This window comes from Wyeomyia smithii, chromosome 3 (assembly GCF_029784165.1).
Source record: "Wyeomyia smithii strain HCP4-BCI-WySm-NY-G18 chromosome 3, ASM2978416v1, whole genome shotgun sequence".
Classification (NCBI taxonomy): Eukaryota; Metazoa; Arthropoda; class Insecta; order Diptera; family Culicidae; genus Wyeomyia; species Wyeomyia smithii.
The window spans coordinates 60,259,853-60,272,400 of NC_073696.1; the positions used below are offsets into that span (position 1 = coordinate 60,259,853).

Here is a 12,548-nt window from a genome sequence, read left to right on the forward strand (position 1 = left end):
TCACTGCCGAAATGGTTTTGGCTGCTGCAAAGAAACTGAAACGTTCATTCTCTGCTGGACCTGATGGTATCCTGGCGGTAATATTTGGTCGTTGCGCACCTGTTTTGGCTGAACCTTTGTCTATTATTTTCAACAAATCTTTCGAACAAGGTCAATTTCCCGAAGTTTGGAAACAATCCTTCATGATTCCGGTATTCAAAAGTGGAGATCGTCGAAACGTGAGGAACTATCGAGGAATAACTAGCCTTTCGGCCGCTTCTAAACTGTTTGGAATAATCGTGAGTACGTTTGTTTTATCTCGTGTTAAAAACTACATTTCTTCTGACCAGCATGGATATATGCCCGGCCGGTCCGTTAACACCAATATTTTTGAATTCACATCGACATGCATCTCCAACATAGAACGAAAAGCTCAAGTTGATGCCATTTACACGGACCTGAAAGCTGCGTGTGACAAAATTGATCATGGTATACTGCTTGAGAAAATTTCGCGACTCGGTGCTTCTCAGAAATTTATTTCATGGTTGAGCTCCTATCTTCGCGGTAGAGTACTGCGCTTAAAAATTGAAACTAGCTGTTCATTTTCATTTACGAATAACTCAGGTGTCCCACAGGGAAGCAATATGGGCCCCTACTATTTACATTGTTTTTTAATGATGTGACCTTGCTGTTAGGTGCTGGTGTAAAACTGATATTACTGACGACCTGAAATTATACCTCGAAGTACGTACCGTTGATGATTGTTGTCGTTTGCAAAAGCTCTTGGATTTATGTGTAGGCTGGTGCCGTAAAAAATGGTTATTTCTCAGTGTCTCCAAATGCCGCATTATAACTTTTCATCGCAAGCTGAATCCAATAGTTTTCGACTATCACATCAACGACCAGAAACTTGAGAGAGTGGATCACATTAACGACCTTGGAGTTTTATTGGACTCGAAACTCTCTTTTAATTTGCATTGCTCGAACATCATTGCTAAAGCCACACGCCAGCTTGGCTTCATCTCCAAAATAGCTCGTGATTTCAACGACCCTTACTGCTTAAAAGCATTGTATTGCTTATTGGTACGGCCCATACTCGAATACGCGAGCATGGTTTGGTGCCCTAACCAACTGGTATGGACTATTCGTATTAAACGTGTGCAGAAGAGGTGCATCCGTTTTGCATTGAGAAACTTGCCTTGGCGGGATCCGATTAACCTGACTCCTTATCCTGATCGCTGTCGTCTGCTTGGAGTCGACACTCTTGATCAACGCAGGAGAATTGAGCAAGCGCTTTTTGTTGCTAAAATTATTAATGGTGAAATTGACTCCCCGAAACTTTTGTCACTGTTAAACTTTCGTGTTTCGCAACGCAGCCTACAATCCACTGGTTTGCTACAACCTAGTTTGGATACAACGAGCCTCTAGCCTCCTGCATTCGTACATTCCTTAAGGTGGAAGACCCTCGCGAGTTTGGTGTGCCGTCATATAAGTTAAGGCAACAACTTGTTAAGTGTAGATTATTTTAAACTATTGTGACCATCATTCATGTAAACCTAGGTTAGCTGAATTATATGCAAATACAAATAATACAAATAATTTTCAAGCAGCGTTAGGATTTTTCGATTCCTTTTCCTAAGCTTTCAGTTATTTGTTCTGTGCTTTGTTTTCCGTTCTTCTGGATGCGTTTTGGATGCACTCTCAACGAGTCTTTAGTTCCTTTAAGATATGTTTCAGATCATTTTCTGTTGGACTTCTTCTGGATTTCAGCATAAGCTTTTGTATGCTCTTTTTCTACCTTTAAGAAACTTTTTGAGGTTAATTCGTTGATTAAATTTTTGATAGTAGCTTTCTGTCTTTCTCTGATGCTCAATTGTATGTATTTTCCTGTTTCCTAAACACGTTTTCACGGACTTCGAATGAAATTTTGTGTTTTTGTTTTCTTAAATAATTTTCAATATGTAGACAAGTTTTTATATTTTCAGTTTTTACAGCAACTTTCAGCCATAATGAGCGAACTGTTGAATCCTTTTTGCATTTGGTCCCTCTTTTAATTTCTTCTAGCGGTTTGTAACTTTATTTGAAATCAATTTTCGTTGTGGTCGTTTCATGCTTTTAGTTCGGCCTCAAGTTTCATTTTGCTGGAAGTCATTCTAAAGTAGATTTTGGAGTGTTTTTAATAATTCAAAGCATAATTTGTGATCATATTCTTCTGGCGTTAAACAGCGTTTGCAAGTTAATAGATTTATTTGCTGGATTGAAGAATAGTTATAATTTTTTTGAAGTAATCAATATGAGATCAACATACAAGCTCTTTTGTTAATAATTTTTCCATTTTGTTGTTATTTTTTGTTTAGGTCGAAACTATTCACAGCAATATTTAGAATTAATTTGTGAATTTCTCTTTCCTGAAATTTTGATGCGTTTCCTCGTTTCTCCCAAAGTTGAATTTATTAATTAGTGTTATTGTTCTACTACCATTTTCAAATGTTTTATCAGTAAATAAATCACAGAGCAAACCCTTTTTTTTGTGAAAGAATGCCCCCGTAAACAAGGGGGGGGGGGGAAGATGGTTTTATCAATGTCCACTGTTTTCCTCGAGAGGGACGCAGGGGGATCTAAAATAACGGCCGCTAATTCCCTTTCAAAAATTAATCCTGATGAAAAGGAGTGTACGTTCAGCCAGAACGACAATTCAAAAAAAAAAAATTGGGACATATTTTGTGGAATTGATCAGGCAGGGAATTCAAAGGATACATAACAGGTGAAAAACTTAAGTAATCTTTGTGGTTCTAATGGAAAAATCATTTTCTTCAAAAATAAGCTTTTTAAGATGATCGGTTTTTTTTTTTAACTCTTTTTCAAAAAATTAATACCTTTTGTTAAAGTGTATATTTTTTCAGAAAAACAAATTTACTATCTACAACTTTGCCCAAGACGTCACACCGATCAAACAAACCTTTCAGGCTCTGAAAAAAATTGTAGTCATTGATACCCTCCCAAAATAGCATTTTCAAATAGATTTTCAAAAATGAATCGTGTTCCATAAAATTAAACCACTCTTTTGCCCACTAAACCGTCTACGCAAAGTTTATGCCAAATCAAAAACGGCAATCGAAACAAAAAATATTAAAACTGGGACATTTCTTGTGGAACTGCTGTATAAAAGAGGCTATTTTAAATTTATTATTGACGAAACTCATTGACATTTGACTTGTGAGTGTTGTGGAGGCCAGTTTAAACAAACTTTCGCCTCTGAATCACTCTGCAAATAAAATGTAATAATATGATTTTAACAATCAATGTGATTATAACACATCCATTTAATAACAATTTAAACATACACAGAGTCAAATCACAATTATGTGACCTTTGCAGGGTACATGGATAATTTAGTATTTCCCGATAAAACTGTCGCAATTTAAATTGATTATCACTGATGCAGATCGACAAAGGTCCCAATGGCATCGTAATGAAACTCACACTTCGGTATTGAAAACTATATTTATTGAGCATCAATGCAGGTTTGCTTCACCGGGAGGCTAACATGATTTGTACCTCCCCGAGCGACTTACCCTTCGTTTCCGGCACGACGAGAACCACAAACACCACTTCCAGGAAGCAGAAGCCAGCAAAAATGATGAATGTCGGTCCACCACCGATGCTGTCCCACGCCAGTGGAAACAACCTGGACAGGACGAAGGAAAGCCCGAAGCTTGTCATGTTTGCCAGGGCACTAGCCGGTCCCTTCACGTCCGAGGCAAATATTTCCCCCAGCATCAGCCAGGGCACCGGACCTAAACCAACGGAGAACAGTGTCACATACATACAGAGGGCAGCAACCGGAATCCAACCCAGCTTCGCCACCTGAAAGGCCACATCTCCGTCGGAGGCCAACAGCAGTAGATAGATGCCGAACGCTAACGCACTGACCATCATGGCGCCGCCGGACACCATGAGCAATGATCTGCGACCAGCACGGTCCACGATGACCGTCGAAACCAACGTCCCGAGCACTTGCATTCCGCCAATGATGATTGTTGCCAGTTCCGGGTCGATGACTACGTTCGCCGACTGGATATAGGAAGGGGAAAAGGGAAAATCGAATGTTTCATTTATTAACATTCCCTACGCAATGCAACGGTGCGGGATGGTCGGCTATTATACATGTCTGTAGTTCTAGTGTTCAAATTTGTAGGACAAATTTTTTCAACATTTGAAGAGTGCCAACTATAACAATATGTCTACACCAGCTTCGAAGAGCAATTTTAAAAAGCAGTCAGTTACTCAATGTTATATACAGTCATACAGCGATAATGTGTGCAGCAAATATATCTTCCTTATTGCCACAAACACCGACCAGTTCAACCGTGCTCACGTTCGCGTGCCGCCTGTAGGATGAAATACGTACCTGAAATATGGACGTCGTGTAGAACAGCACCGTATTAACACCTGACATCTGCAGGAAAAACATAAGACCCAACATCGTGACCAGCGCTCGAACCGTTGCCGGCTGCCGAAAGGATTGCCACACAGACTGCGTCTTCTGGTCCGCCTTCCCCGCCAGTTGACTTTGGCTACGTATTTCGTCGACTTCCGCGGCGGCATCGAAATGCGATCCACGGAGCCACTTGATAGAGCTAACGGCTTGCGAGTCATTATTACGCAATACCTGTCCGGAAAACAGTTGAATGTAATAAGTTCGGATGAGTTATGCGTCAGAGGATTTGCAGTTCGGGAGGAGCCGTTGGGTGCATCCAGAGTTATCTGTTCTAACGAATAACGGGGCAATAATCAGTTTTAAGTTTGTTTGCTGACTAAGTTTTACTGATGAGTAGAGGAATAATGTGGATTTGTGAAACTGGTTATTATGCTATGGAATATCAGATCGACTTGAACTGGTACTTGAAGTACGGTCACATTTTACCAACAGCTCGAGGCTAAGTCTTAGACTACCGAGAGATATTGAAATTTTGTTTTTCGCTTTCAACAGGCAATCTTTCTAAAAGACTACCTGTTGAAAGGCAAAGTAATAAATTTGTTTTTAAAGTTAACGAGTGTTTAGTGAATAAATTTGGTTTGAGATATTTCTAATTAAATTCTATAGTGAAGTGAAAGTGTAGTGAAGTTTTCCAGTTATGTCTGGAAAAAATAAAAAAGCTCGCTTTGATGCGGCTTCAAGGAAACGTGAGGCATCTCCTCCAAGTGACACTGAAATTTCGACTGACAGGTATGATATTCTTTCTTCTGTTGGGGATCTAGAATTCCAAACATCTCATACTGAGCATAAAGCCGTTATGAAGAAGGTTAAAGTTCCACCTATTGTGGTATTTGTAGCAAACTTTAAAGCATTTCGATCAGAACTTTCATCATTTCTATCGAATGTGAAAGTTAATTTTCAAATTGGTCGCCAAGGCGAAATTCGTATTTTGGCCGAATCTTTTGATGACCATAAACATCTTTTACAGTATTTGATTGAAAAGATGTATAAATTTGTTTAAGGCTGTGTTGAAAGGTCTCTCAAATGATCAAAGTATTGATGAAATCGAAAATTGTTTGTCAGAATCACTTGGTTTTGCCCCCAACCAAGTAATTTTGATGAAACGAAAGGCAAATGCCAAAATTAATCAAACTTGAATACACCAGGAAAATTACTTAGTACATTTTGATCGTACCAAAGTACATAATTTAAAATGTTTAGAAAAAGCACGTGTTTTATTCAACGTGCGAATAAAGTGGGAAAATTTCAAGAGACATGGAGGAATCCATAATCTTACGCAATGTCGGAATTGTCAAGCCTATGGTCATGGAACTCGAAACTGCCATATGGCTGCAAAATGTATGATTTGTGGTGACACTAGTCACACGAAAGATATCTGCCCCGTGAAAGAGATCACTAATAGTTTCAAATGTGTAAATTGTGGGGGAAATCACAAATCTAATTTCTTTAATTGTCCTGTAAAGTCAAAAATTATTGCTTCTAGACAACGTAGGAATTCTTAACAACCTGTTGTCAATGTGGGTAATCAAAAGACTTTCAGTACTGTTCAGGCATCACCAGCACTTTCATTAGCAGGTGTGTCTGTAGGTAATAATTTGAATTCAGATAACAAATTTCAGAAAAATTATCCTGTTCTGGCAACACCAGGCTGTTCATATGCCAGTGTCCTTTCAGGTGATATTTCAAATTCAAACAGTAACAAACCATTCGTGTTTGGTGCTGAAAAATCAGCCAGTATTGATTTAGGTAATCCAACTCCCGAAAAGATTGAATACCTGCAACAATCCATGCTGCAGCTAATGTCCGTTTTGTTGAACTGTAACTCGATGTACGAGGCTGTTCAAGAAGGTATAAAATTTACAACTAAAATTGTTATGAAATTGAAATTCAGCAATGATTTTAAATAATGCTGTAAATTTTCTAAATTGGAATGCTCGCTCTTTAAAAGCGAAAGAGAATGAATTTTTTAAATTTTTAACAGTCCACGATGTGCATATTGCAGTTGTGACTGAAACGCTTTTAAAGCCAAATATTAAACTAAAAAAGAACCCAAATTTTATAGTTCATAGGTTTGATAGAATTGATGTTGCCGGTGGTGGAGTTGCAATAGTTATCCACCGTCGAATGAAACATCGTGTTTTACCCCATCTTGAAACCAAAGTTATCGAGAGTTTGGGAATTGAAATTGAAACAAGTATTGGCATTTTATTTATAGCCGCAGTGTATTTGCCTTTTCAATGCACTGGTGAGCGAAAAAATTATTTCAAGGGAGATTTGCAAAAACTCACAAGAAAAAAATCTAAATTTTTAATCATCGGTGATTTTAATGCGAAACATCGATCTTGGAATAATGCTCAAAGCAATGGAAAAATATTGTTTAATGATTGCTCGGCTAGATTTTATTCAGTTTTATTTCCGAATGGTCCTACATGTTATTCTTCTATCAGGAATCCATCTACATTTGATTTGGTACAAACAAATCAAAGTTATTCATGCAGTGATTTATTAACTCATGCTGACTTTGATTCTGATCATCTTCCCATAACGAGGAAAATTTGAATGATGATATTATTTTACAAAATAGTGCTGACATTGACAGAGCATTAGAAAATTTTAGCAGCTTAATACTCAATGCCCGGAATCTATCAGTTCCTAAGGCAAGAGTGAAATTAAATGCACCAATTATTGACAGTGAACTTCAACTTCTTATACGTTTGAAGAACATACGGAGACGTCAATACCAAAGATCTCGTGATCCTGATTTGAAAATAATTTTTCAAGAATTACAAAAGGAAATTAAACATAGATTTACTCTCTTGCGAAATGAGAATTTCATGAGAGAAGTTGAACAACTAAAACCTTATTCAAAACCTTTCTGGAAGCTTTCGAAGGTTCTTAAGAAACCCTCGAAGCCCATTCCAGTCCTTGAAGATGGTGATTGCATTTTTCTAACGAATGAACAAAAATCTCAAAAACTTGCTCAGCAGTTTGAGAGTGTTCATAACTCCAATTTGAACGTAGTAAGTCCTATTGAAAATGAAGTAAACCAAAAGTATGTTCAGATCACCCAAGAATTTCTTTCCGAAGAGGTATTGGAGACAAACTTGAATGAGGTGCGAACCAATCTCAAAAAATTCAAAAACATGAAAGCACCAGGAGATGATGGGATTTTCTATATCCTCATCAAAAGACTTCCCGAAAACTCTTTAAATTTCTTGGTAAAAATTTGTAACACATGCTTTGCACTAGCACATTTTCCTACGAAATGGAAAAATGCCAAAGTCACTCCAATTTTAAAACCCGAGAAGAATCCAGCTGAGGCATCAAGTTATCGACCAATCACTTTCCTCCATTAGCAAACTTTTTGAATGAATAATTCTAAATAGAATGATAACACATATTAATGAGAACTCAATTTTTGCAAATGAGCAGTTTGGTTTTCGCCATGGGCATTCCACTACTCATCAGTTACTTAGAGTAACAAATATGATTCGAACTAATAAATCTGAAGGCTATTCGACTGGAGCTGCTCTTCTAGATATAGAAAAGGCATTCGACAGTGTTTGGCATAAAGGTTTAATAGCTAAAATGTCAAATTTCAGTTTTCCGCTTTACCTCACAAAAATGATACAAAGTTATTTAACTGACCGCACTCTCCAGGTTAACTATCTAAATGGTAAATCTATAGATTGCCTGTTAGAGCTGGTGTGCCTCAGGGGAGTATCTTGGGCCCAATCTTATATAACATTTTTACTTCTGATCTTCCTGATTTACCACCAGGTTGTGAGAAATCTCTGTTTTGTGACGATACAAGCATTTCCGCAAAAGGAAAAAGCCTTCGTGTTATATGCAGTCGGCTACAAAAAAGTTTAGATATATTTTCTTCATATTTGCAGAAATGGGAGATTTCCCCTTATGCTTCTAAAACACAGTTAATTATTTTTCCTCATAAGCCAAGAGTTTCATTTCTCAAACCCACCCATAACCATGTTATTAAGATGAACGGTGTGGTCTTAAATTGGTCTGATCAAGTTAAATACTTAGGGCTAATTTATGATAAGAATCTTACTTTCAAGGAGCACATTGAAAATATCCAGTCAAAGTGCAATAAGTATATCAAATGTTTATATCCTCTTATCAACAGGAATTCTAGACTTTGTCTCAAGAATGAACTGTTAATTTACAAACAAATTTTTAGGCCAGCAATGTTATATGCAGTTCCCATCTGGACAAGTTGTTGTGCAACCAGGAAGAAGACACTTCAAAGGATTCAAAATAAACTTTTGAAAATGGTTTTGAAGCGTCCTCCCTGGTTTACCACGAACGAGCTACATAGGCTCACTAATGTAGAAACATTAGAAAATATGTCAAGCCAAATTATCAACAAATTCCGACAAAAATCGTTGCAATCCTCAATTGCAACGATTAGCTCACTTTATAGACAGTAAGATAGTTTTAAGTTTCGTTTTAAGTTTCGTTTTATTCCCTTTATTCCTTTTTTTTCTTGACAAGTAGGTTTAATAATTTTCCTACAATTACATTATCTTAACTGCGAAAGCTAATAATATTCAATAATAATAAAAAGCGTACAAATATATATAATAGTGTTGAAATGTCACCATTTGTGGCAGAACACACAATACTAATTCTGAATAGATATTTTAGTACATAAATAAATCATTATAAACTCCCCCCCCCCCTATAAAAAAAAATGCTATGGAATAGAAAGGCGGTCAAGGATAAACTAGTTCGTTACGTTTATAACCATAAATTACAACTTGCACCAAGCTTATCGTAATCATCCAAAAATAAATGCAATGTAGGCTGATCATCAACAAGCATAAGCTTCTGGTCTCGTCTGGTGCTATCATCTCGAATAATGAAAATTGTGCGGTTACATTTTAATCTACGATAATCTTTTTGTTTGTGCCTTCCGGGCAATCTAAAGGTGGAAAAATATTGCAGCCACTGCTGCCATACTCACCAGAAAGGTGGGTGTTTCCGGCATGAAGAAAAACAGTGCACCGTAAACGATCGGCACGATGCCGCACAAGATGCTGAGAGTAAACACCTCCGACACCATTCCGATGAAGTACGCATAAAGTATGCCGAGGTTAATCATCTGCTGAAAAAGCGACCCCGCAGTACCACGAATCTCCGGCGAAGCCGTTTCGCCTATGTAGATCGGTACTATCATGCAGAATGCACCCGCTCCGAATCCGGTAAAAAGTCGTCCGACCAGCAGCATTGCGGCATTTCTGTACCAGACGATGAGGATCCAACCTATGCGAAAATAAATCGTTTTTGTTTTTTTTTTTTTTTGGGAAAATTTTGCAATAGCACATCAATCGTCCATTTGTTTGGAATTACCTTACCAACTGTAGTAGGAGTAACAAACAACAATAACGTTTTCCGGGCCCCCAACCGCTTTACAATCAATCCGGCTGGAATGCTTATTATCGCCCCGCCGAGACCCATTAAAGCCACCGCCCACGCAAAGTCCTCCCGCTCGATGTTGTAATCGGTTTCGCCATTATTCAAAATTTTTGGCTCCGCCTGGGAGCTCCAACCGAAAATGGTACCAATCGAGAATGCACCGAGTGTCGCTGTACAGAATAAATATTAAACCGCTGGTATTGAATTAACATATTTTATTCAACATATAAATTACCTACCAATCACTGCAGCTATATATTGTTTTGTGTAAAAAGGTTTCTTTACGTCAGTGGTATCCATTGGTAATCTTTTAGGCACTGAAGAGTTCAACTATCGAGACCAATAACGAAACTACTATCTCACACAACACAACAGCATAATTGACTATTCTAGACGGTGATAAACTTTGAATGGCCGAGTTCAATAAAGCTTCGAAGCAGGGGTGTATTTATAGAAAAAATTGCAGTCGCGATTAAAGCTGCAATTAATTATCACTGTAGAAAAAAAAACTATCTGACTTCCACCATGTACTCCGCTGATAACAACATAATAACAGAACAGAATTACTGCCAGTCGTTATCAATCATCATGGTGTTCATTTGAACGATTGACGCAGCCGATTCAGCTAATCAAGTTGTTCAATAATTGTACGGACAGCACTGATTATTGCACCCGAAGTTCACCAAATAGTACAATCATCTTCACACTAGGGCATGGGATGATAGCTTCTGTATTGGGCTCTTGCATCATTTTGTTTATTTAAACTTTATTCTTTTTGAAAGTAAATTTCAATCATTATTACAAATTCACCGTTTCGTTTTGCTGTTTAACAATACATAACACCAGCAATAAGAGCTGGTCAATTTTGGTATATCTGAAATATGATGAACCAACCTGAGACATATGGTAAACAAACCGCTTTGACAGTTTAGTGATGCAGCGTCATATCCCAAGTAACAATCGAAATGCTTCGAAGACATTGGATTGCTTTGTTTCTCGTTTTTTGTTAACTTACATTAAAGTCTTTGATTTTATTTTGTTTTTTTTTTTTTAAGCCATAAAATATGATCCGCAATTTTTTTACAGCCATCCTGTGCCAACCGTCATATACATAAAGTTGTTTGATAGTCCCTCTGATGACCAAATAAAACTTACAACCTGCAGAGTATAATTGTTGCTAAAATAAAACTAGATGATCGTAACTTAGGCAGATGAATACCGTGATAGACTTGTTTGGTTTTATATATGCCATGTTCTGATTGAATTAAGAGAATCAGTTATGATGAAGGATTTTGTATGCGTTCGAGGGTTTATTTGAAAACAACATGGCTCCTTGAGTGAAAAAATGCAAAACTATGAAATTCAATCTTAAATCAGTATTTTATTTTACAAAATTACCAATACCACAGAGTAGTTTTTAAATTAGAATAATAGATAAAGTCATAGATTTAAGATGAAACTGGACAGTGTTTTTATTTTCATATAGTTTTGAGGTTAGGTTTCTTTTCACTGGATAATTTTGAGCTTTTAATTAATGAACAGCGCTTAAATTGCTACTTTATGCTTGCGTCAGTGGTGCAAACAATCGTTTAATGTTTCAAACACGTAATTTCAATAATTTTTAAGAAAGTCGTCTTGCAAAGTTCTGGCAGAATTCAAGCACGAATTTTTACCTTAATAAAATACGACAAATCATGCCATTTTTTCAATCATCACCTCAGTTCAAAGGAAATTAATTTTGATTGAATATCCATTTACTACTGGATTACGGCAGCGCGCAATAATTAAGATTAAAATCGTGGCCGGTTTCACCATGAATATTTCACGGCATGTGTTTTTACATGCACAAAAACGATTTAAATGACAATAATAATCAATCATTATAGAAAGAAAATTCACACATTTCTGTTTTCACGACATTGTCGAAATATAACGTTGTTAAAAAATATTAAAATGGAGCCAAAATAAAATATATTGCTTTGCACTTGATTTGGAAATTATATCTCAGTTAAAATTTCAAGGCTATACCATGGCAAGGAAATCGGCTTTTTTTATTCTCGCTTATTTTCCATCCGTCTATTTCCGCCACTGTGCCAATCACCGACGCCCGGGAGGCGACTCCACCCAGGACCCTAACTTACGGCCCGTTGATTAACGGACCGGCGCCAACGGCTTTACTTCCTCATGCGATAGAAGGCGTGATCCCAGAGATTTTTTGCCTCAGACAATCTCCCGATGTCGGCTAGAATTGAATCTAGACCAGTTGGGTTGGTTGTGAGTGGATCACGCCACCTCACAACCATCGACACCTATGTCGGCGGGGGGATTCGAACCCAGGCGGAGACGTTACCAACCACGCTAGGCCTTCGCCGTGAGAAAACCGGCTTTTTGAACTACAATAGACCTGGGTCAACTAGCCAAGACACATGTATAAAGCTATTGTTAATAGGTTGATATAGCCCAGTGGTTGGCATTGAAAATTTAATGTTTTGGTTGTATCTAACACCAAAAAAGTTAGATATAAACTGTTCTGTTACCTAGGATACTTTTAGTTGTGTAAAATTGTCTGATTTTGTGCTAAATAATCGTCATTTGTGACAAATGTCGCTTTTCCCATTTCATGCGATGCGGA

The 12,548-nt window shown here is 37.4% G+C and overlaps 1 protein-coding gene across 1 annotated transcript; it reads right to left on the reverse strand.

The window, feature by feature from the left end:
- Window positions 1-3,464: 3,464 nt before the first annotated feature.
- On the reverse strand, window positions 3,465-11,213 carry LOC129729928 (facilitated trehalose transporter Tret1-like). The gene is made up of 5 exons (XM_055688846.1): window positions 10,156-11,213; window positions 9,856-10,086; window positions 9,465-9,763; window positions 4,391-4,651; window positions 3,465-4,053 (listed from the first exon to the last, which is right to left on the reverse strand). The coding sequence occupies exons 1-5, from the start codon at window positions 10,214-10,216 to the stop codon at window positions 3,511-3,513; spliced, it is 1,395 nt and encodes a 464-aa protein (XP_055544821.1). The 5' UTR covers window positions 10,217-11,213; the 3' UTR covers window positions 3,465-3,510.
- Window positions 11,214-12,548: the final 1,335 nt, after the last annotated feature.